At 38.1% G+C, this 20,054-nt stretch overlaps 2 protein-coding genes across 3 annotated transcripts in view; one reads left to right on the forward strand and one right to left on the reverse strand.

Moving 5' to 3' along the window:
* The window catches only part of ryr3 (ryanodine receptor 3), a 117,129-nt gene extending 109,164 nt beyond the window's left edge, over positions 1 to 7,965 (forward strand). For both annotated transcript variants that reach the window (XM_065256886.2, XM_065256887.2), the window contains 15 exons: positions 20 to 63; positions 141 to 306; positions 425 to 511; positions 611 to 808; positions 928 to 1,058; positions 1,136 to 1,178; positions 1,260 to 1,387; positions 3,340 to 3,400; positions 3,488 to 3,634; positions 3,720 to 3,854; positions 5,237 to 5,393; positions 5,536 to 5,600; positions 6,580 to 6,680; positions 6,809 to 6,860; positions 6,949 to 7,965. In XM_065256886.2, coding sequence (XP_065112958.1) covers positions 20 to 63; positions 141 to 306; positions 425 to 511; positions 611 to 808; positions 928 to 1,058; positions 1,136 to 1,178; positions 1,260 to 1,387; positions 3,340 to 3,400; positions 3,488 to 3,634; positions 3,720 to 3,854; positions 5,237 to 5,393; positions 5,536 to 5,600; positions 6,580 to 6,680; positions 6,809 to 6,860; positions 6,949 to 7,044 — 1,611 coding nt within the window. In that variant the 3' untranslated portion in view covers positions 7,045 to 7,965. The remainder of the gene's footprint in view (positions 1 to 19; positions 64 to 140; positions 307 to 424; positions 512 to 610; positions 809 to 927; positions 1,059 to 1,135; positions 1,179 to 1,259; positions 1,388 to 3,339; positions 3,401 to 3,487; positions 3,635 to 3,719; positions 3,855 to 5,236; positions 5,394 to 5,535; positions 5,601 to 6,579; positions 6,681 to 6,808; positions 6,861 to 6,948) is intronic.
* aven (apoptosis, caspase activation inhibitor) overlaps positions 7,966 to 20,054 on the reverse strand; it is a 30,436-nt gene continuing 18,347 nt past the window's right edge. Inside the window, exons 3-6 of the mRNA XM_065256888.2 lie at positions 13,459 to 13,529; positions 13,241 to 13,336; positions 12,849 to 13,140; positions 7,966 to 8,388 (exon numbers count right to left, since the gene is read on the reverse strand). Of these exons, the coding sequence (XP_065112960.1) occupies positions 8,252 to 8,388; positions 12,849 to 13,140; positions 13,241 to 13,336; positions 13,459 to 13,529 (596 nt within the window). The 3' untranslated portion in view covers positions 7,966 to 8,251. The remainder of the gene's footprint in view (positions 8,389 to 12,848; positions 13,141 to 13,240; positions 13,337 to 13,458; positions 13,530 to 20,054) is intronic.

The raw sequence follows: 20,054 nt of genomic DNA on the forward strand, positions 1-20,054 counted from the left end.
GTTGTTTTTTAATACACAGAAAGTCGCGGCAGACAAACCCGAATCTGAACCGGAGAAAGCAGAGTAAGTTTCACGTCTGTTGTATTAATTAGATATTTAAGAATTTCTTTGTCCAAACGTTGACATGGAGATGTTTTTAGCACTGAGAACCAGGAGAAAGAGGACAAGGCTAAAGAGGAAACATCTGAAGAAACAGAATCTGCCAAACCAACTCCAAGAGCCAAACACGATGTATCAAAAGATGAATCTCAAGCATTCATGGCCAGCTTCATTGCAGGGCTTGAAGTCTACAAAACCAAAATGCTTGTAAGATACTATGTTGAAGTCACACTTTTAGTTCAAGTTTGTCCTGCAAGAAAATGTCTTTATTTAGTAGAAAATAGTAATATTTCAGCACTGAATTATTTCATTTTTTCTTTTTTAGAATTACCTGGCTCGTAATTTCTACAACCTTCGTTTTCTGGCTCTGTTTGTGGCCTTTGCCATCAACTTCATCTTACTCTTCTATAAGGTGCCTTCATAGAATTATCATTAAAGTTTCACATTATTATGTAAGTTTGTTTAGTGACCTTCTAGGCTGCTTTATCTAGTCCTTTAATACTTTCTAAAGGTGACTGGAGATGACGATGAAGAGGAGGAGGAAGGATCCTGGGGTGGTGCAGATGATGATGAAGATGATGATGATGAAGGAATGCAATACTTCATTCTTCAGGAGAACACTGGCTATATGGCGCCCACTTTGACGTTCTTGGCTGTATTTCACACAATCATCTCATTCCTCTGCGTCGTTGGATATTACTGCCTAAAGGTTTACCCCAATTACATCTCTGTTTTGTTTAAACTAATCATAGACAGCTTACTGATATGTCAAAGCTAGATGAAGTGCAACAGCGTTGTCCATGTAACCTTGTTTTCTGTTCCCTGTAGGTTCCCTTAGTAGTGTTCAAGAGAGAGAAAGAGATCGCCAGAAAGCTAGAGTTTGATGGTTTGTATATAACTGAGCAGCCATCTGATGATGACATCAAAGGACAGTGGGATCGTCTGGTTATTGCAACTCCGTAAGAAACCTTCTTGTTCATTTTATAATAATACACTACATTAGCAATTTGTACTTAGAAATCACCTTGTCTTTCAGCTCCTTCCCTAACAATTACTGGGACAAATTTGTTAAGAGGAAGGTAAGTTAAATCACAGTAAATGTGACAGGTGAATGGTTGATGGTGCATCTTTTTTCAGTGGACTGCCTGCACTCTCTTTAGGTCATCAATAAATACGGTGATTTGTATGGGGCAGAGCGCATAGCTGAACTTCTGGGTCTGGATAAGAGCGCGCTAGACTTCGACCCCACTGAAGAGGCTGTGGTGAAGGAGGCGTCCCTGCTCTCCTGGTGAGCTATTGTAACCCGAAATAGCCTTTAGTTATTCAAGGGGATCATTTTACAAAACATGCTTTTAAGAACTGTACTGTTTAATGGCGAATAAATGTCACGGTTTTTATCACTTATGATATGTTTGGTAGCAGGGGACAATATTATAAGGCCAACACTGTTACCTTGGTTCTGTTTAGTAACCAAGCAGATTTTTTTCTAATCAGTGACTTTAAGTGACGGCTGTCACATCCTTGGACACAAGGTTTGTAATATTAAATATATGAAGAGCTCAGATGCAGAAACCGTTAAGGGGTTCATTAAATACCAGCACGCCGATTTTTCAGCAGAGTGCACAGAAGAATTGGATGAACGACAAACAACCGTGCGTCACTTGTGTGAGTTTTTGGACCTGAATACAGCTTGAATGTGGCAGTGACGTGAATCACAGCGCCCCCCTAATGTGTGGTTCAGTTTCTTTATTTTAACATTTCGACTTTCATTGTTTGCAATGTTTCTAGTTTGCATCATATGATTTTGCTACTGTCCAAAGAAGTGAATTTCGTTTTAGAAGTTGAGGTTTTTGCCCCCAAAAAAGGGTTTTGCTGTGAATTTTTTTGTGAATATATTTTGAGGAATATTCGCAATTAGTTTGTGAGCCCCATTCACTCCCATATACTCCTGTATACTTTTTTCTACTATGGAAGGGAATAGGGCTCACAAACGATTTGGTTACAAATATTCCTCAAAATATCTTTCTTTGTTTTCATCAGAACAAAGAAATGTATACAGGTTTGTAACAACATTAAATGATGACAGAATTTTCAGAAAGTTGAAAGAGATGGCAGCTTTCTGGTTCTGGCTAGAGGAGATACAGCAAATCTTGCAAGATGTTGGGTTTTAGGTTAGGTTTTATTATTTATATATTTAAAGAAAGACTCGGCCGATACAAACTTGAAAAAACTAGACCGGAGTTGGCAAACAAATGGCGGGTTGGAAAAGGAGTCGATGCACTCACGTGAGATAGTTCCGGTCTTCTTGGATCCGTACGGCAAAAACATATTCATTTAAAATTACCAGAGCCCCGAGGGGCACTAATATTATACCAAACCCGTGTCCTAGGCACAAGTGAAACGTCTAGACCCGAGCCCACTCGGGTGGACCTCTGGTTTTTGGATCAAGGGGGACCTGTGAAGACCTCTAGATAGGATACATCTACAGCCTAAATCCCATCAAATGTTGGGTTTAGGGTTAGGTTTGAGGGCAGGATTATGATGAAAACAGCGCTCATCTGGCGGGATTTTACAAGATTTTGGCCGTAGCTGTATCCTTTCTAGCCACAACCAGCGAATGGGCGTGGTTGTAGCACCACTGACACCGGACATGCCCCCAGCATTTAAGAGCAGAGATCCTGCCTGATTATTTTATTTATTTGCCATTTTTTTAAATCATTGAAATTTGGCTGGGTGGTTAATAATCACATTTTTCTGTGGTGTGCCAAACTGAGAACACATTTAATATCTGAGATTACACAGACTTTAAATGTTAGTCCTAATTAACTCAATGTTTATGTGGATAGTCCACCATTTAGCACCATCCAACCAAAACACACAGCACCGACCAGAACACAATACTTACTGTATGCGCCAATCTAGTACCAAACTAACTTGAGCAGAGCCACCTTGTACAGTAATAAACAGCATACAGGGGAAATAAAGTGTTTACATTAAATACCAATAAAATAACTAAAGTGAAAAGAAAGCATTTCAGTTACTGACTAATGTCCTTTTCCTTGCCATTAAAGTGAAATTCCTGAACCAAAAATAAAAATGCTCATTTACGAGAACATTTCTATTTAAATGAGCACATCGATTTCTGTATTAAGATATATATTAAGACATCTTATCAAACTAAAAATGGCACCTGTTGTTCAGAATGACCGTATCGTGCACTCATGACTGTTTTTATCACAGGTTGAGTTCTATTGACACCAAATATCACATCTGGAAGATGGGAGTAGTGCTTACTGACAATGTGAGTGTGTTTCTGCTCCAAACGTGATGAAATTGGCCTGTATTATTTTGTTGTATTTGATAGTAACATTTTTGCTTTCCTCGCCAGTCTTACCTCTATCTGATCTGGTACACCACCATGTCTATTCTTGGACATTATAATAACTTCTTCTTCGCTGCTCATTTGCTGGACATTGCCATGGGCTTTAAAACCTTGAGAACTATTCTGTCATCTGTAACTCACAATGGAAAACAGGTAAGCCTCATCCACCAGATGGCAGTTTTACCACAAAACATTGTTCTTTGACATTTAATTTTAACTGAATACTTTCTTTGAATAGTTGGTGTTGACTGTAGGACTCCTGGCAGTCGTGGTCTATCTGTACACTGTGGTGGCTTTTAACTTCTTCCGCAAGTTCTACAACAAGAGCGAGGATGAGGACCAGCCTGACATGAAGTGTGATGATATGATGACTGTGAGTTTAGCTTTTTTGTTGGTAGAGGAATTGTGGAGCCAAATCTTTTTTTCTTGTGGCTAATACACAAATGTATGTCATTAGTGCGATTCAAAAATGAACATGATTACATGGTAGCCACTGACCTGTGTGTAAATGTTTGGACTTTTGTTTCGCCTTTGGAGAAGTTCAGAGTTGACAAACATTTCAGGTCCCATCTGCTACACAGACGAGCACGCCTCAATGAAGCACACTTAACAAGAGCAGACAGAACGTTACCCTTTAATCCTACCTCAGACTGATAAACAGATTGATTGATGTAGGCTGTAGGCCATTCATAAACTTTTGTTCAATGATACCGAAAAACAAGTAGCACATGTATATTTGTAGCAATACCCAACCATTCTTGGGTCATAATTATTGTGTTTTTTTATGATATTTTGTTAAATTACTACAATTAATAAAATTGTATTTATCATTAATAATACGTGTTGCTAAAGACTTCATTTGGACAGCTTTAAAGGGACATTTTTTTGAAAATATTCCAGCTCCACTAGAGTTAAACATTTGATTTTTACCATTTTGGAATCCATTCAGCTGATCTCTGGGTCTGGCGCTAGCACTTTAGCATAGTTTAGCACAATCCATTGAATCTGATTAGACCATTAGCATCGGGCTCAAAAATAACCAAAGACTTTTGATATTTAAAACTTGACTCTTCTGTAGTTACATCATGTACTAAGACCAACAGATAAAGTTGCGAATAATCAAGGACTTTGCTGCAGTTTCAATAGCAGGGGACTATTTTCGGGCACTGTGTAATATCATTGCGCCTCCTGCAGTCATGTTACACCAACAAAGTCCTTAATTATTATTCCAGAATGAGAGTATAGTTCCTAGCCATATTGGTATAGAAAATCGCAACTTTTTTCCCGTTGGTCTTAGTACACAATGTAACTACAGAAGAGTCAGGTTTAAAAAAAAAATATATAGAAAAATATATAGGAAAAATATATAAACTCTTTGGTTATTTTTTAGCGCAATGCTAATGGTCTAATCAGATTCAATGGATTATGCTAAGTTATGGGATCTGGAAAATAAGCATATTTTCTAAAAAAGTGGAATGTCCCTTTAAAAACCAATATTTAGTTTTTGCACCCTCAAATTCTACATTTTCAGATAGTTGTATCTCGGTCAAATATGGCCGTATTCGATCATACATCGGTGGAAAGCTTATTTAGCTTTCAGATTATATATAAATCTTAATACCCTTATTCTCCTTATCTGAAGGTACAAATACTAATATGCAATATAAAAGTAATTCATTAGATTGAATACCCCAAACATTTTGACTGATGTACACAAACTTAAATACTAAGGTAAACAATTCCTCCTTTCCCCAGTGTTACCTGTTCCACATGTATGTGGGAGTGAGAGCCGGAGGAGGCATTGGTGATGAAATCGAGGACCCTGCCGGTGACCCTTACGAGCTCTACCGCATTCTGTTCGACATCACCTTCTTTTTCTTCGTCATCGTCATTCTGCTGGCCATCATTCAGGGTACTGAGATTTAACACGCTCAATTAAGCTCATTATATGAACATGACCACCCAACCATGGATAACCTTGTTGCAAATCCCTTTTACATTTAAACCCAAATGTAGCAGTCAAGGGTCTAATGAATGCTTTCCTTTGCAAACAGGTTTGATCATCGATGCCTTCGGTGAGTTGAGAGATCAGCAGGAGCAGGTGAAGGAAGACATGGAGGTGAGTGCTTGTAGCGACATAATCTCGTGCTTAATAACATGCTACTAGATGCTAAACTGTAGGGCGATGTCCTCCTGGGGTTTAAAAAGTGTTTTGCTGTTAAAACATTGTTGTTTGTTTGGGTATCATGATTCAAGTTCGTGGCCGCTTGAGTGAGGGGTGAACGGCCACTGCTGTCACTAGAGTCGATCTAGGGGGGCGTGGTTTCAGCAACCAGCCACCTCAGCTTCACCTAGGTCCCGCCTCTTTACCCATTTACGGATATCCGCAAGCGATGCACGGGCACGCGGCCAAGATGGTGACGGCAGGAACTGCCTACTTTAAGCTTCAAAAACAATCTTCAGAAACCTATGGGTGATGTCGTGGACACTACGTCCATCTTTTTTACAGTCTATGCTCTAAACCCAACATCTCGTAAGATTTGGCCATAGCTGTATCCCATCTAGCCAGAACCATGCTTTTGGCTTTTATAAAAGGGGGAGGAGCCACTTAGTTCCACTGTTTCAGTGGAAAAACATCAAGGCATCAAGCTTTGGCAAACAAAGCTGCCATTTCACTACACTTCAGTGGATCTTTAAGGGGCGGTTTCCCAGACCGGGTTTAGATTAATCCAGGATTAGGCTTTAGATATATTAGGACATTTAAGTAGTTTTTACAAGCAAAACGTATCACAAAAAAAACATTAATGGTGGGCATCTTGAGACAAAACAACAGCACCGATATATGTTAAGATATTTCAATGCAAAGTGTTTTGATTTAAAGAGACACTCTTGATGGATTATGCTAAGCTATGCTAAAAGTGGTAGCGCCACACCCGGAGATCAGCTGAATTGATCCAAAACGGTAAAATCTAATGTTTAACTGTAGGGGAGCTGGAAAATGAGCATTTTTTCAAAAAAGTGGAGTGTCAAACATATGGGAATCCACCTCTAAGTGAATTAAGCAAGACTTAGGTTTACTTTTTTTATTTTTTTTTCAGACAAAATGCTTTATCTGTGGAATTGGGAACGACTACTTCGACACAACTCCGCACGGCTTTGAGACCCATACTTTACAAGAGCACAATCTGGCCAACTATTTGTGAGTACACCCTTTACAATACTTACTGTAATTAATTTACATTACCATCTACGTCATCTTAATCAAACGTGTGCATTGTTTAAATGTTTCCTTTAAAAACTACAATGATTGTACTTTTTTTTTAACAGATTCTTTTTGATGTATCTCATTAACAAAGATGAGACTGAACACACTGGTCAGGTAATTCATCAAAGCTATTAAAAAGATAAATCTGATCATTTATTAGGACGATAATTATGTTCAAATATCTCATCTATCTCATCTACAGGAGTCATACGTTTGGAAGATGTATCAGGAAAGATGCTGGGATTTCTTCCCTGCCGGAGACTGTTTCCGAAAGCAATACGAGGACCAGCTGGGCTAGAGGACAGGTTGGCCTCAGTCCTTATACAAGACGAATTACAAACGCCAACCTGCACAAGATCCTAATATCTACATCCTTTTAAGATTTCATGTAGGTTGGACACAACCAACAACATCTGAAACTAGCTGTCATCACCACCGCTCACACATCCATTCACTTAAACCCAAGCTGTTTCCACACAGGAAATGACAGCAACATACTGAGAACTCATTGCGATCAAGCCAAAAAAAAAATGTGAACTCTAACTAAACACCGAAGGACGAAAACACAATCAATCACGTTGACACTGCAGCATATCTTTATAAAAACATCACATGCCTAACTCACAAATGCACACGTTGTGAGATGAGATGTTGCCATATGTATGTTCTTAATGTACTGAATGAATGTCTTGCAATTATGCACAAGAATACCTTAGTATTCAAAGAGTGCCAAACAAGATTAATGCCTGTTTGATATTTAAAAAGAAGACTAATGAATGTGCAATGCCTTCACAGATGGTAATCTGATTGGTGGAATGAGTATTACAGATCATCTACTAGAATCCACTAGATGTTTCTCATACATAAAAGTGCCTTATGACGGGATACTATGCAAACATTTTGGTCCTGCTTGTATGTTTGCTAGTTAGCTTTTTAGTTGTTCATTTAGTACTTTTGTAGCATTAGCTGCCGTTTGTCTAGGAGTAGAATGTGATATCATTGCTATTTATCGTTTGGTTAAGTAACTGTGAACTCACGTCTGCCTGATCATCACTTATGCAGCACAATTATTAAACGAAAAGGGAATTTACATTGAAGAACAAAAAAATGATTACATAAACTGCTATCGTATGGCCATTTGTATGTATGTATGTAGTAGCTTTGGTGATTTGCATTTTTCTTTGTCAGGGGAAGAAAATAAAGTAGCCAATGCAATAAATCCCAGCCGTTAATAGCATTTAATCTGACAGCAAAGAATAAATCTCATGATGGCTGTGTCTCCTTGAATTGGTTTGAAAACTGTTGCACAAGCACTCACTACAGTAAGTAACACAAAAAAGATGACTGAAGCGGTCTTGTGTTTCTTTGATGGACTATGGCAGCATCTACACAGAGGTAAAGCTATGTCAGCATGAGCGTATCTGCTTATTTTATCCTTGACGCTTGGCGTCAGTCACTGGTGTCGGTAATAGACGTGTCACTTCATGCCACTCAAAGTTCTTGGGTCAGGAAATGATGCTGTCCAACCAGTCCTCTAGATCTTCCTCTGTCAGTTCCCGTTTCGTGGATTTAGATTCTCCCTTCACTTCTGGCGTTGTCTCTTTTGCATCAGCAATGTTTTCTTTCTTTTCTTCCACTGCAGCTGTTGACAAAATCACATTTCACCATTAAACACCAGTGTTGGGTTGTCAAGCGACTTAAAGTCTCTGTAAAGTCAATCTTGAAATTTCTTACTAAGCACATTATAAATGCTAGAAATGTATTGCTGAAACACGTTACAAAGACTATAAACTATGTAGTACTGAATTGGACTTAGATTGTTAAACAGTTTTCACCATTTCTGTGTTCATGATCGTAACGATGGCTCAATGACGCACTTGAGCCACCGCGCACGGCCCCGCCCCTAATACAATCACAAACATCCATTTAGGCTGTAGCGGTACTTGAAAGTTAAGAGAGACGGCAGCTTTCCCACGAGTGGGCGTGGTTTTAGCGCCAACTACGGACACGCCCCCAACACTTGAGAGCAGAGAATGCTGCCTATTTTACAATATTTTGATGTGTTATTTTATTTACTTGCCATTTTTTCCAGCGTTCATATTTGGTTGGGTAGTTACTAACACATTTTTCTGTGGTGTGACAAACTCAATGCTTAATGTCTGACTTTACAGGGACTTGTTATTTAAAGAAATTGAACTATACTCAAGCTGTCCTTTTGGAAAATAGTAGTTAGCTACATTGCAAGTTACCTGCAAACAAAAAATACATTAATACTACTTAAGGGGGCCGAACATGTAAATTTATGTAAAGTGACAAAGAATATGTAATTTTGCAATTACGAAAAAAAGACGATGACAGAATTAAAATTAAGTCAATTAAAATCCAACAACAACAAAAAACTACATGAAACGTAAATATAATGACAAAAGCAACGGGGAGTTTCCCAGCTTTATACATTTTTGCATTGCAAGCATTTGAAAATATTAGGTTTTTCTTTGGAAAACAAAAAAAGAAAGAAAATTCTCTTATTGGTTCTTGTGAGTCTTGACTAAATGTTATATGCGTGTATTGTTAAAGTGGAACTCCACCCTAAAACGACATTATGCTCCAACACTATATTTCATCACATAGCCATATGTAGTTGATTGTGGAAGAAAAATGCACGACTACATATTCTGAACGTTCTGAATGGTGGCGGGTCTTGAGGCGAGATGATTGACAGTCGATGATATCGTTATCTGATTGACAGCTGAACAGGATGAGCTAACGTTAGCTTGCTTTGCTCGTGTTCATAATAACAACAACATGATAATAACTTTCTAAGTAGTATGTTGACCGTAGTCACACAAAACAAGCAACAACTAAGCCAAATTATGTTTTAGATATTTTTACCATTTTACATTACCCGAGTCCGCCGAAAAACTGAGCTGAAAACAGTACTCGAAATCTGACGAAAGTGCTGGCTGCATATTCAAATTTTTGAGTAATCTGTTAGTTCGGTTTAGTGATGGAAATTTTCGTTCATTTAGGTGACTCGTTCATTTTCAGTTCGTTCACCAAAATGATTCGTTCAGACTCGTTCACTGATTCGTTCAGTGACCATTTCTTAATTTTACAAAAATACGCCAATAGGTGGCGAAGATGTGTGTCATGTGTTATAAGACAATGAATGACTTTTTGCAAAAACTCATTAGTTTTTAATAAAGCTCAAATTGTGAAATACTAAGCATAATTTTATCAAGTTACCGAATATATTAAGACACACGTACATTCATAGTACATCTAATCTGGATTTGTTGTAAATAAAGACTCCCGTGCATGCCTCCTCTGGTTCAGTCAGTCATCAGATCCTCGTTCACGAATCATATAATTTCGGTCATGTCGTTCAAGACTTCGTTCAGACGCAGATGACTGATTTAAGTTCGGTGAAAGGGTGGATTAAACTATATAGACATATAAAACTATATTAAACAGAAATACCAATTTTTTCAACAGTAATTACCTTGCTTATCATTTGTATTAAGGTAAATAGTCCGCCTAAACATGGTTACTATAACTTTATTAAAATAAAACCACATGATTCTTTCACAAGATTGTTTACGTTGCACTCGCTATCTATACGATCTCTCTCATTCATTAGGTTGTAACCTGTACCAGTCATTCAGTTTGTTTAAGAACGCGATCTCTCATTGGCCCTGTCTCAAATGGCGCACTTCATGTGGGGAAATTTCAGTGAACGAGAAATATGAGTCAATGGATGGCGTGAACGAGAACGATTCGTTCACATAAAAGATTCGTTCAAAAAGAACGATTCGTTCACGAACGTAACATCACTAGTTCGGTTTGTCAACTGAGGGTCACGTTGAGGTAAACAATAAAAACTCCCGGTGGCCTGAATTTCTGTCCTTACATCCACATACTGCACAGGTTCTAGTCATCTTTTATCAAGGGTTTTGGTGATTTCCCCTTCAGAGACGCTAAAAGCGGAGTTATGCTGCGTTCCAGGCAACCTGTAACTCGTAACTCACGACTTCAAAACCACGACTCACGACTCTGAACTGGGAGTACATCGATCTAGTACGAGTTCACGGGTGGGAAGTCACGGGTTTGACTGCCGTTCCAGTGCACTTTCACCGGTAGAAGGTTGTAAAAACACGGGTTACTGGCTGCCTGGAACGCATAGGGTCGTGAGTCGTGGTTTTGAAGTCGTAACTCACGAGTTTAAAAACCTGCCTGGAACGCAGCATTACTCTTTGATTGGGTTCGTCTGCTGGCTAACTTCAAGTTGATTTGAGAGCAGGTTGAGCGGTAAAAGAAGCTTTGGTTTGTTCGACTTCATGCGGCGCCGCAAGAATCGACAGCCGGATGACGTCAAAATACAGCGAGAGCATCCGAGAATCATACAAAGGAGTTTGCTTTTAAAATATTAATAATTTTCTCTCACAAACAAATCGCTTTGCTTCAGAAGACATTAAGTAACCCACTTGAGTCATTTGGATTACTTTAATAATGGATGGATGTGCTTTTTTTGGCCGTACCATGTTGACCCCATATGAAAGATACACTGCAAAAAATGACTTTCTTACATAATATTTTTATATTGCAATGGGGTGAGAAAAAATCTTGATATAAATTTACTCTTTTCTTGAACACTTAAAGGGATAGTTCGTCCAAAAATGATATTAAACCCATGATTTACTCACCCCCAAGCTGTCCGAGTTGCATATGTCCATCGTTTTTCAGACAAACACATTTTCGGATATTTTAGAAAATGTTTTGGATCTTTCAGTTGATTTAATGTAATGTTACGGGGTCCACGACCTTCAAGTCCAAAAAAAGTGCGTCCATCCTTCACAAATTAAATCCAACGGCTCCAGGGTGATAAACAAAGGTCTTCTGAGGGTAATCCGCGCGGTGTTGTTGTAGAAATATCCATATTTAAAACTTTATTAACGAAAATAAATACCTTCCAGTAGCGCCGCCATCTTAGACTCCTCTGTATTCAGGAGAGAGTATTAGCGTAGTGTACGCACTTTTCTTAGTGACGTATGACAAATTCGGAGGGCGGGGGCACAGAGCAGCAGCAGAGTAGCCTCCTTAGGCTGCGTAAGCTCTCATCCTGAATGCGGACGCGACTAAGATGGCGGCGCTACCGGAAGGTATTTATTTTCGTTAATAAAGTTTTAAATATGGATATTTCTACAACACCACCGCGCGCATTACCCTCTTTGTTTATCATCCTGGAGCCGTTTGGATTTAATTTGTGAAGGATGGACACACTTTTTTTGGACTTGAAGGTCGTGGACCCGGTAACATTACATTTAATCAACTGAAAGATCCAAAACATTTTCTAAAATATCCAAAAATGTGTTTGTCTGAAAAACTCGGACAGCTTGGGGGTGAAGCTTGGGTTTAATATCATTTTTGGCTGAACTATCCGTTTAATTCAAGAAAAATTTCTCACCCCATTGGCAGATATTTTTGCTTGTTTTAATCTCACAGATTTTCTTTTTATTTTGTCTAATAACTTATTTTCTTTATTGTCATTTTGCTCATCAAGAAAATACATCTTGATTTAAGACATTTTTGATATTTCTACTGAAAACAAGACAAAAATACTAAGAACCATGTTATTTTAATATCAAATGATTTGTCTGTGTTCAACTAAATGGGATGGCATGGGGGAGAGCGAACTGCTGAATGTTGTCAAGGAATAGTTCACCCCTAAATGAAAATTCAGCCCATATTCAGGGCAGAAATAATATAACCACAGTCATAGTTACATATAAAAAAAACCTGGTCTTTTTTAGCTTTATAATGGCATTAGATAGCGTCCATTTTTAAGGTTCCAAAAGTGCATCATCCATCAAAAACTAATCTATATTGTTATCATAAAGTCTAGCGATGGGTCTTCATAAGGAAACATTTATATTTCAAACATTATAAACTACGCCAACGCCATACGGCACATCTTCACAAGAGAGTTAGGTGGAAAAGCTGACCACTGACCCAACATCACACAAACCCTCCCTTCACCCCAGAAGACATCTTAACATCGTACATATGACAGAGTGCTACAGTATAAACAACTTCTGCTATTACCTGCCACAGGGTTGTTTAGGATTTCATCCATTATAGTCTTATATTCAGATGAAGCAAATTGTGTAACAGGCTTAGTCAAATTGAGGAGAAGGTCGAGCTCCGCGTCACCATCATCTGTGAGAGGCTCGACTGTTGTTGAGACCAAAGGGAGGGTTGGGGTTAAACCTGGACCAGACTTCACAGCCAGCCCCGAGTCACGGCTCACCTGAGGAGCCTTCAGTCCACCTGCTACAGTCACAGGTATGTCTGTTTTGTGAGGTGCGGTCACAGATGGCAGTTGAACAGGGGTCACCTAAAACAAAATGTTCTCCATTTAAAACAGTGCCATACAAATGATAATAGACTGAGTTAGATGAAGTACGGGGAAACAATCTGGACAGACAGTTAAGTACCTGAACAAGTTCAGCTTCCAGGTTAAGTCGTGTGTGCAGTGGAAGCTCTTCAAGTGACTGAGTCAGAGCTGTCAGATCTAGAAACAGAGCTGGAATCTGAAATCACAATCAATCCATGACAGATATTTCTTCCAACGGCTCGGAATTCAGCTTAAAGGGAATCCTATTTATAGGTTTGTTTACTTGACTAGTCACTTGTTACATGACTGATAACGTACCTGATTTTTTGCCAGCGAGTCCATCTCCCAGTCTTTCTCATCTGAGAATCTGAACTGTGTGTAAGAGTCGCCTAAAACAGATAGAAAGGTTGTAGATGTATTAACTGAACAAAGAGTACAGACTGAGTCACCACCCGCAGTTGCATAAATAGAAACAAGTTTTCAAAGAGCAATAAACATTCAAACTATTCTTAGCTTTCTGAACTAACTTACTGAATATACGGCCCACTGCCAGAAATTCAAATAATTGCCAGGAATTTAAAAAAAAGCTTACTGTGAATAACATCTCAGTGTGTCATTTTTAATCAAATCTGTTATGAATTTAGCAGGTGTTTCAATACATAATTCCATAATAAAATAAATGATTTCATTTCAACAAACTGCATAATATTGTGCCTTCATTTCATTGCACGCCTCTATGGCATCAGCTGAACGCCTGTTATCTTTTGAAGTCATTTCTCATTGGCACCGCTGATCAGCGTGAAATCTGCAGCAGCAGCGAGTGTGGACAGCTAAAGAAAGCGAGCGTGGGTCTGTCACACACAGCTGATCCGGCCAGCGTGAAACAAAACAGCAGGACTTACGCTTACTGCCCCTAACATCAATGAAACTCTTTCAACTAAACACAAACTTGCCAACTGCAGCTGGCAACACTGCCACTAATTATACAGGACTGGATTACAAGGTCAAGTGGATGGATGCGACTTCAAAAGAGAGGATCTGAAAATGATTTTTCATTTATGGCACATAAGTGTATTAAAAGAATAATAGGCAAAATACTAGTAAAAAAATCACTTCATTTTTTATTTTGAGTAAACTAAATAAAGAGACACTTAACACTTAAACAGAAACAGTTACACAAAACTTTTATCAAGAATGACTACAGTGCATTGAAGCTATGCACATTATTAGTATATATGACCACTGGGATCAAACCCATGACCTAATGTAATGATCTAGCAAGTAAGCTACTGGACCTTTATGAAATAGCAAGCTGTTGAAAAACGAATATGACGAGTCCACTGTGTGTGAACTAGAAAACAAGAGTCCACCTAAAGCTAAAGCGACTGTCAGGTACACGCCAGCTGATGTCACGAGTGTGAAAAACACTGTTGTGAGTGGGCTGTGGACAGGAGATGCCATCCAGCCAATTTGATCAAGTTTCCTTTACTGGCTTTGACAGAGTCATGGAAACAGCTGCCATAACAATGAACAAAGGTGCTGTCAGCATCCGAGGCAAGAGCCAGCAAAGCACTACTAAGATGGTAGAGAAGTGTATTATAGCGAATCAGGTGCATGTGACATGGTGATGTGTTGTCGTATTTATGTTATAGAAGTGTGCAAAGATGAAGAAAATGTAGAAAGACTGTTAATGAGTTTAAACAAAAGAAAAATAACCATTGGGGGACTAATGGTTTAGTAATGTTACAAAAATATCAAACAAAAGAAAAGAAATGTTGTCATTTATTAAATACACAAACACAATAAAACAATTTAAATATAAAACTAATTAAATACTAGGTTCTTGATAAATACTGTTTATATTCCAAGTGTAAAAATTATAAACATGCATTAAAATAAACCGTACACACTGATTTCCAAAGAATTTGTTTGTTCTACTATGGAAGTCAGTGGGTGCCGTCAACTATATGCATATCATCATTTATCAAAATCTCTTCTTTTGTGTTCAACAGAATAATGAAACTCATACAGGTTTAAAACAACATGAGGGTGAGTAAATTACTTTGAACTCTCCTTTTAAGAAGGTCCTAATATGTAACATTTAGGTACGGATATGGATACATTTGGCACACTGTCAGAGAATTTTCTGTCGCTGGGGTGGTAAACCCACATGTTCATTTACAGTATGTATCTTTATGGCTATACAACACATTAAAATGTTGTACCTTTTGGGGGTACAATGACCTATTGTGTACCTTAAGGAACAACCCAGCGAAAGAAAATGTACAGTTTTTTTATGACAGGGTAACAAAATGTACCAATGAAGTATAAATATGTATCACTGAAGTACAAATACGGTACTGTGCAAAAGTCCACCAATTAGATGTGTTGTTTTTGCAATGTTATAGTGATCATATATAATTGTTTCTCAGTCTCTTTAATAGAATACATCCAGAAAATACAGGAAATGTGTATGTAGTATTAAAAACTGTATAAAAATTTAAACTTACAGTCTTGTTCAAAATAATAGCAGTACAATGTGACTAACCAGGATAATCAAGGTTTTTAGTATATTTTTTATTGCTACGTGGCAAACAAGTTACCAGTAGGTTCAGTAGATTCTCAGAAAACAAACAAGACCCAGCATTCATGATATGCACGCTCTTAAGGCTGTGCAATTGGGCAATTAGTTGAATTAGTTGAAAGGGTAGTGTTCAAAAAAATAGCAGTGTCTACCTTTGACTGTACAAACTCAAAACTATTTTGTACAAACATTTTTTTTCTGGGATTTAGCAATCCTGTGAATCACTAAACTAATATTTAGTTGTATGAGCACAGTTTTTTAAAACTGCTTGACATCTGTGTGGCATGGAGTCAACCAACTTGTGGCACCTCTCAGCTGGTATTCCACTCCATGATTCTTTAACAACATTCCACAATTCATTCACATTTCTTGGTTTTGCTTCAGAAACAGCATTTTTGATATCACCCCACAAGTTCTCAATTGGATTAAGGTCTGGAGATTGTGCTGGCCACTCCATAACATTAATTTTCTTGGTTTGGAACCAAGACTTTGCCCGTTTACTAGTGTGTTTTGGGTCATTGTCTTGTTGAAACAACCATTTCAAGGGCATGTCCTCTTCAGCATAGGGCAACATGACCTCTTCAAGTATTTTAACATATGCAAACTGATCCATGATCCCTGGTATGCGATAAATAGGCCCAACACCATAGTAGGAGAAACATGCCCATATCATGATGCTTGCACCTCCATGCTTCACTGTCTTCACTGTGTACTGTGGCTTGAATTCAGAGTTTGGGGGTCGTCTCACAAACTGCCTGTGGCCCTTGGACCCAAAAAGAACAATTTTACTCTCATCAGTCCACAAAATGTTCCTCCATTTCTCTTTAGGCCAGTTGATGTGTTCTTTGGCAAATTGTAACCTCTTCTGCACATGCCTTTTTTTAACAGAGGGACTTTGCGGGGGATTCTTGAAAATAGATTAGCTTCACACAGACGTCTTCTAACTGTCACAGTACTTACAGGTAACTCCAGACTGTCTTTGATCATCCTGGAGGTGATCATTGGCTGAGCCTTTGCCATTCTGGTTATTCTTCTATCCATTTTGATGGTTGTCTTCCGTTTTCTTCCACGTCTCTCTGGTTTTGCTCTCCATTTTAAGGCATTGGAGATCATTTTAGCTGATCAGCCTATCATTTTTTGCACCTCTTTATAGGTTTTCCCCTCTCCAATCAACTTTTTAATCAAAGTACGCTGTTCTTCTGAACAATGTCTTGAACGACCCATTTTCCTCAGCTTTCAAACGCATGTTCAACAAGTGTTGGTTTCATCCTTAAATAGGGGGCACCTGATTCACACCTGTTTCTTCACAAAATTGATGACCTCAGTTATTGAATGCCACACTGCTATTTTTTTGAACACACCCCTTTCAACTAATTCAACTAATTGCCCAATTGCACAGCCTTAAGAGCGTGCATATCATGAATGCTGGGTCTCATTTGTTTTCTGAGAATCTACTGAACCTACTGGTAACTTGTTTGCCACGTAGCAATAAAAAAATATACTAAAAACCTTGATTATTCTGGTTAGTCACATTGTACTGCTATTATTTTGAACAAGACTGTATGTGTCAAGTTTTTAGGGTAAACTTCCCTTCCACTTGAGCAATAGCAGGAAACTGCAGGATCTCTTAAACCTAAATGAAATTAAATCCTAATTTTTAATTTTAAAGCTCTACTGTGTACTTTATTGAGTTATTTCTTAACAAAAACCCATGTTTTCTTTCAAAAGTATGTGCTCATTCATGTGTAATTACTTCCCACCCACTAATCAAAGTATTCTCGTATGTGTAGAATCTGCTATTTAAAATGCATACCGTCGAAGCGCTCTCTGGCTGAATCCATGTTGTGCCTCCATCTTTGAAATACATTCGCCGACGAGGGACATTCCTGAAATTCAAGCTCCGCCTTTCGCGCTTTCACTCTACACTCACGCTGGCCGCCAGCTGAAGCCTCCAGAGGTTGCATGTGTAGGCGGTATACGTCATCAAGACAGTCTTATTTCAGAATATTAACAATTATAAAGCTGACAATTATTCTTAGTTAATTGTAAATTGATGTAATATGCGTATGACTTGCGAATGTAATGCTCAGTTAATTTAAATAAACCAGGCTTGATGACGTATCCAGCCTGTGACCTGCGTAGCTGAATCCTTCGGATTTTACAACAACCGCACACCGTGATGAACCTGCGATCTAATGCTTTGATTTGAAAGCCTGTTGAAGACATATTCTCGAGGACATTAAAACAAATCGCCAAGGATGCGAAACGGGGATTTTAAACGACAACGTGACAGGAAAAACATCAAGACCAAAGTCACTATTGGAGTTAGTTTTCCAAGATGGGGCTCATGGGACACTGAAGTTGCTACTTTCTATCTTCTCCACAGGTAATTCAGCATATTCGTTTAACGTTACATCTATACAGTCCATGTTGTAAACTTGAAGTTTTATAGTTCCTTGGCTAACTTTAGCATGATTATGCATAACACTTGTTAGTGTAAACATGCATGTGGTTTAATGTGTTCAACAGACACACGCCGTCTCTCCGCCCATTTATGTAATCTGAGGTACTGAGATAAATGTTTTCATCTTTTCTGACCTCTAGCACAAACACACGGTGACAGCGCTATTTTTAGCCTTTCATTGATAAAAGCGTCTGATCTGCGCGTCTTTCGTTTCATTTTACAAGCGTGTGAATGTTGCGCGATCTTTTTTCACCAATATGAGAGAAAACTCTTACATATACACGGACATGTAACGTTTACTTAAAACATAAGCATTGGACTCTGACATACTGTCTGACATAATACTCTGATAAAAGCGTCTGATCTGCGCGTCTTTCGTTTCATTTTACAAGCGTGTGAAAGTTGCGCGATCTTTTTTCACCAATCTGAGAGAAAGCTCTTACATATACACGGACATGTAACGTTTACTTAAAACATAAGCATTGTACTTTGACATAATATTATTTCGCGTCCATTTAAACCCGTCATGGTTGCTTTTTGTATGTGATTTTAAGCGGACATATCATGACAATCAGACTTTTTTCATGTTAAACATAAATCTGTGTGCATTGATGGATCACAGGCAAAGGACATTGCTAATTGTTCATTTTTTCTCATTGCTTTTGCTTTGTAGCTACTGGAAGCCATGTTAACCTTGGCATGACACGGCCGGGCCACCGTACGAGTTAAAACGCGTTCCGAATGGGGAGGGCTAGAAAGTAATATTCAGTTGCTTGTCATATAGACTTTCACCGCTAGATGGGAGTAGATCTTACACAGTGGAGCTTTAAAGAAATGTGTCAAAATGCAAAAATGCTCAAGGTGTGTTTAGTGCCAAGAGAGGTCACACTAAACACAGACGATGCCTAAAGAAGACATTTAGTCCTGAAAATTTTATTTTTTTATTTCCTTTTTGTATTTTAATAAAATAGATTGAAAAATAAATATGGATGGACATTAAAATTTCTAAAACAAGAAGTCTGGTGGTGTTGGCCTAAGACTTTTGCACAGTACTGTATATAAAGGTGCACTTTTGGATAGAGGTCGAACGATAGTGGATTTTACAGATACTGATAACTAGGTTGGTCCCTACTTGCCGATAAATGATTGTTTTTAAAATGGATACTGGATAAAAAACTAACATAACACTCAAAGTGAAACAGTGCTGAAATGTATTAAAAGTAATAAAACAACAGCACTGAACCATGAAAATGTGCTAAATAAAATAAATGTATAAATAAAAATATATGAATTATATCAATAAGTATTACATTTGAATAATACTTCTGTGAAATACTCCCACTGGTGAAATTCAAATTACATAAATGTATATTACATGTGTAGTCATGTACTTTATTTGCTTCTGCTTTAACACTTAATGATTATCTAAATCAAAATAACAAAAGATTGTGCAGTGATGATAAGAACTGAAATCAGATTTCGATTTGTTGAATATGTTACCATAGCCAACAGCTGCATATAGTTTTCTCTCGTTATTAACTAAAAATATGGATAATAATGGATAAAAGTAACCAGCTGGATATAAACGAATGCAATGGTAATAATCATGACATTAAACATTTGGATTTATCTGCATGTACTTTTGTGTAACTGTTTAAGGTTTTAGCGTCCTGTAAGCCTTGACGACAAGCTTAACTTTCTGCTGTTGTTTCTCTGCTAATGCAGCATCTATTTAGCAACTTAATTATTTCAGAATGATATGAAGCAACAAACACACTCAGGAAAACTATCGGCATGGATTTTTTGCCGATAGCTGATTGTTCCACCAATGAACTATCAGTGCCGATTAATTGGCAAACAATCTGC

This window comes from Paramisgurnus dabryanus, chromosome 12 (genome assembly GCF_030506205.2).
Source record: "Paramisgurnus dabryanus chromosome 12, PD_genome_1.1, whole genome shotgun sequence".
NCBI lineage: Eukaryota > Metazoa > Chordata > Actinopteri > Cypriniformes > Cobitidae > Paramisgurnus > Paramisgurnus dabryanus.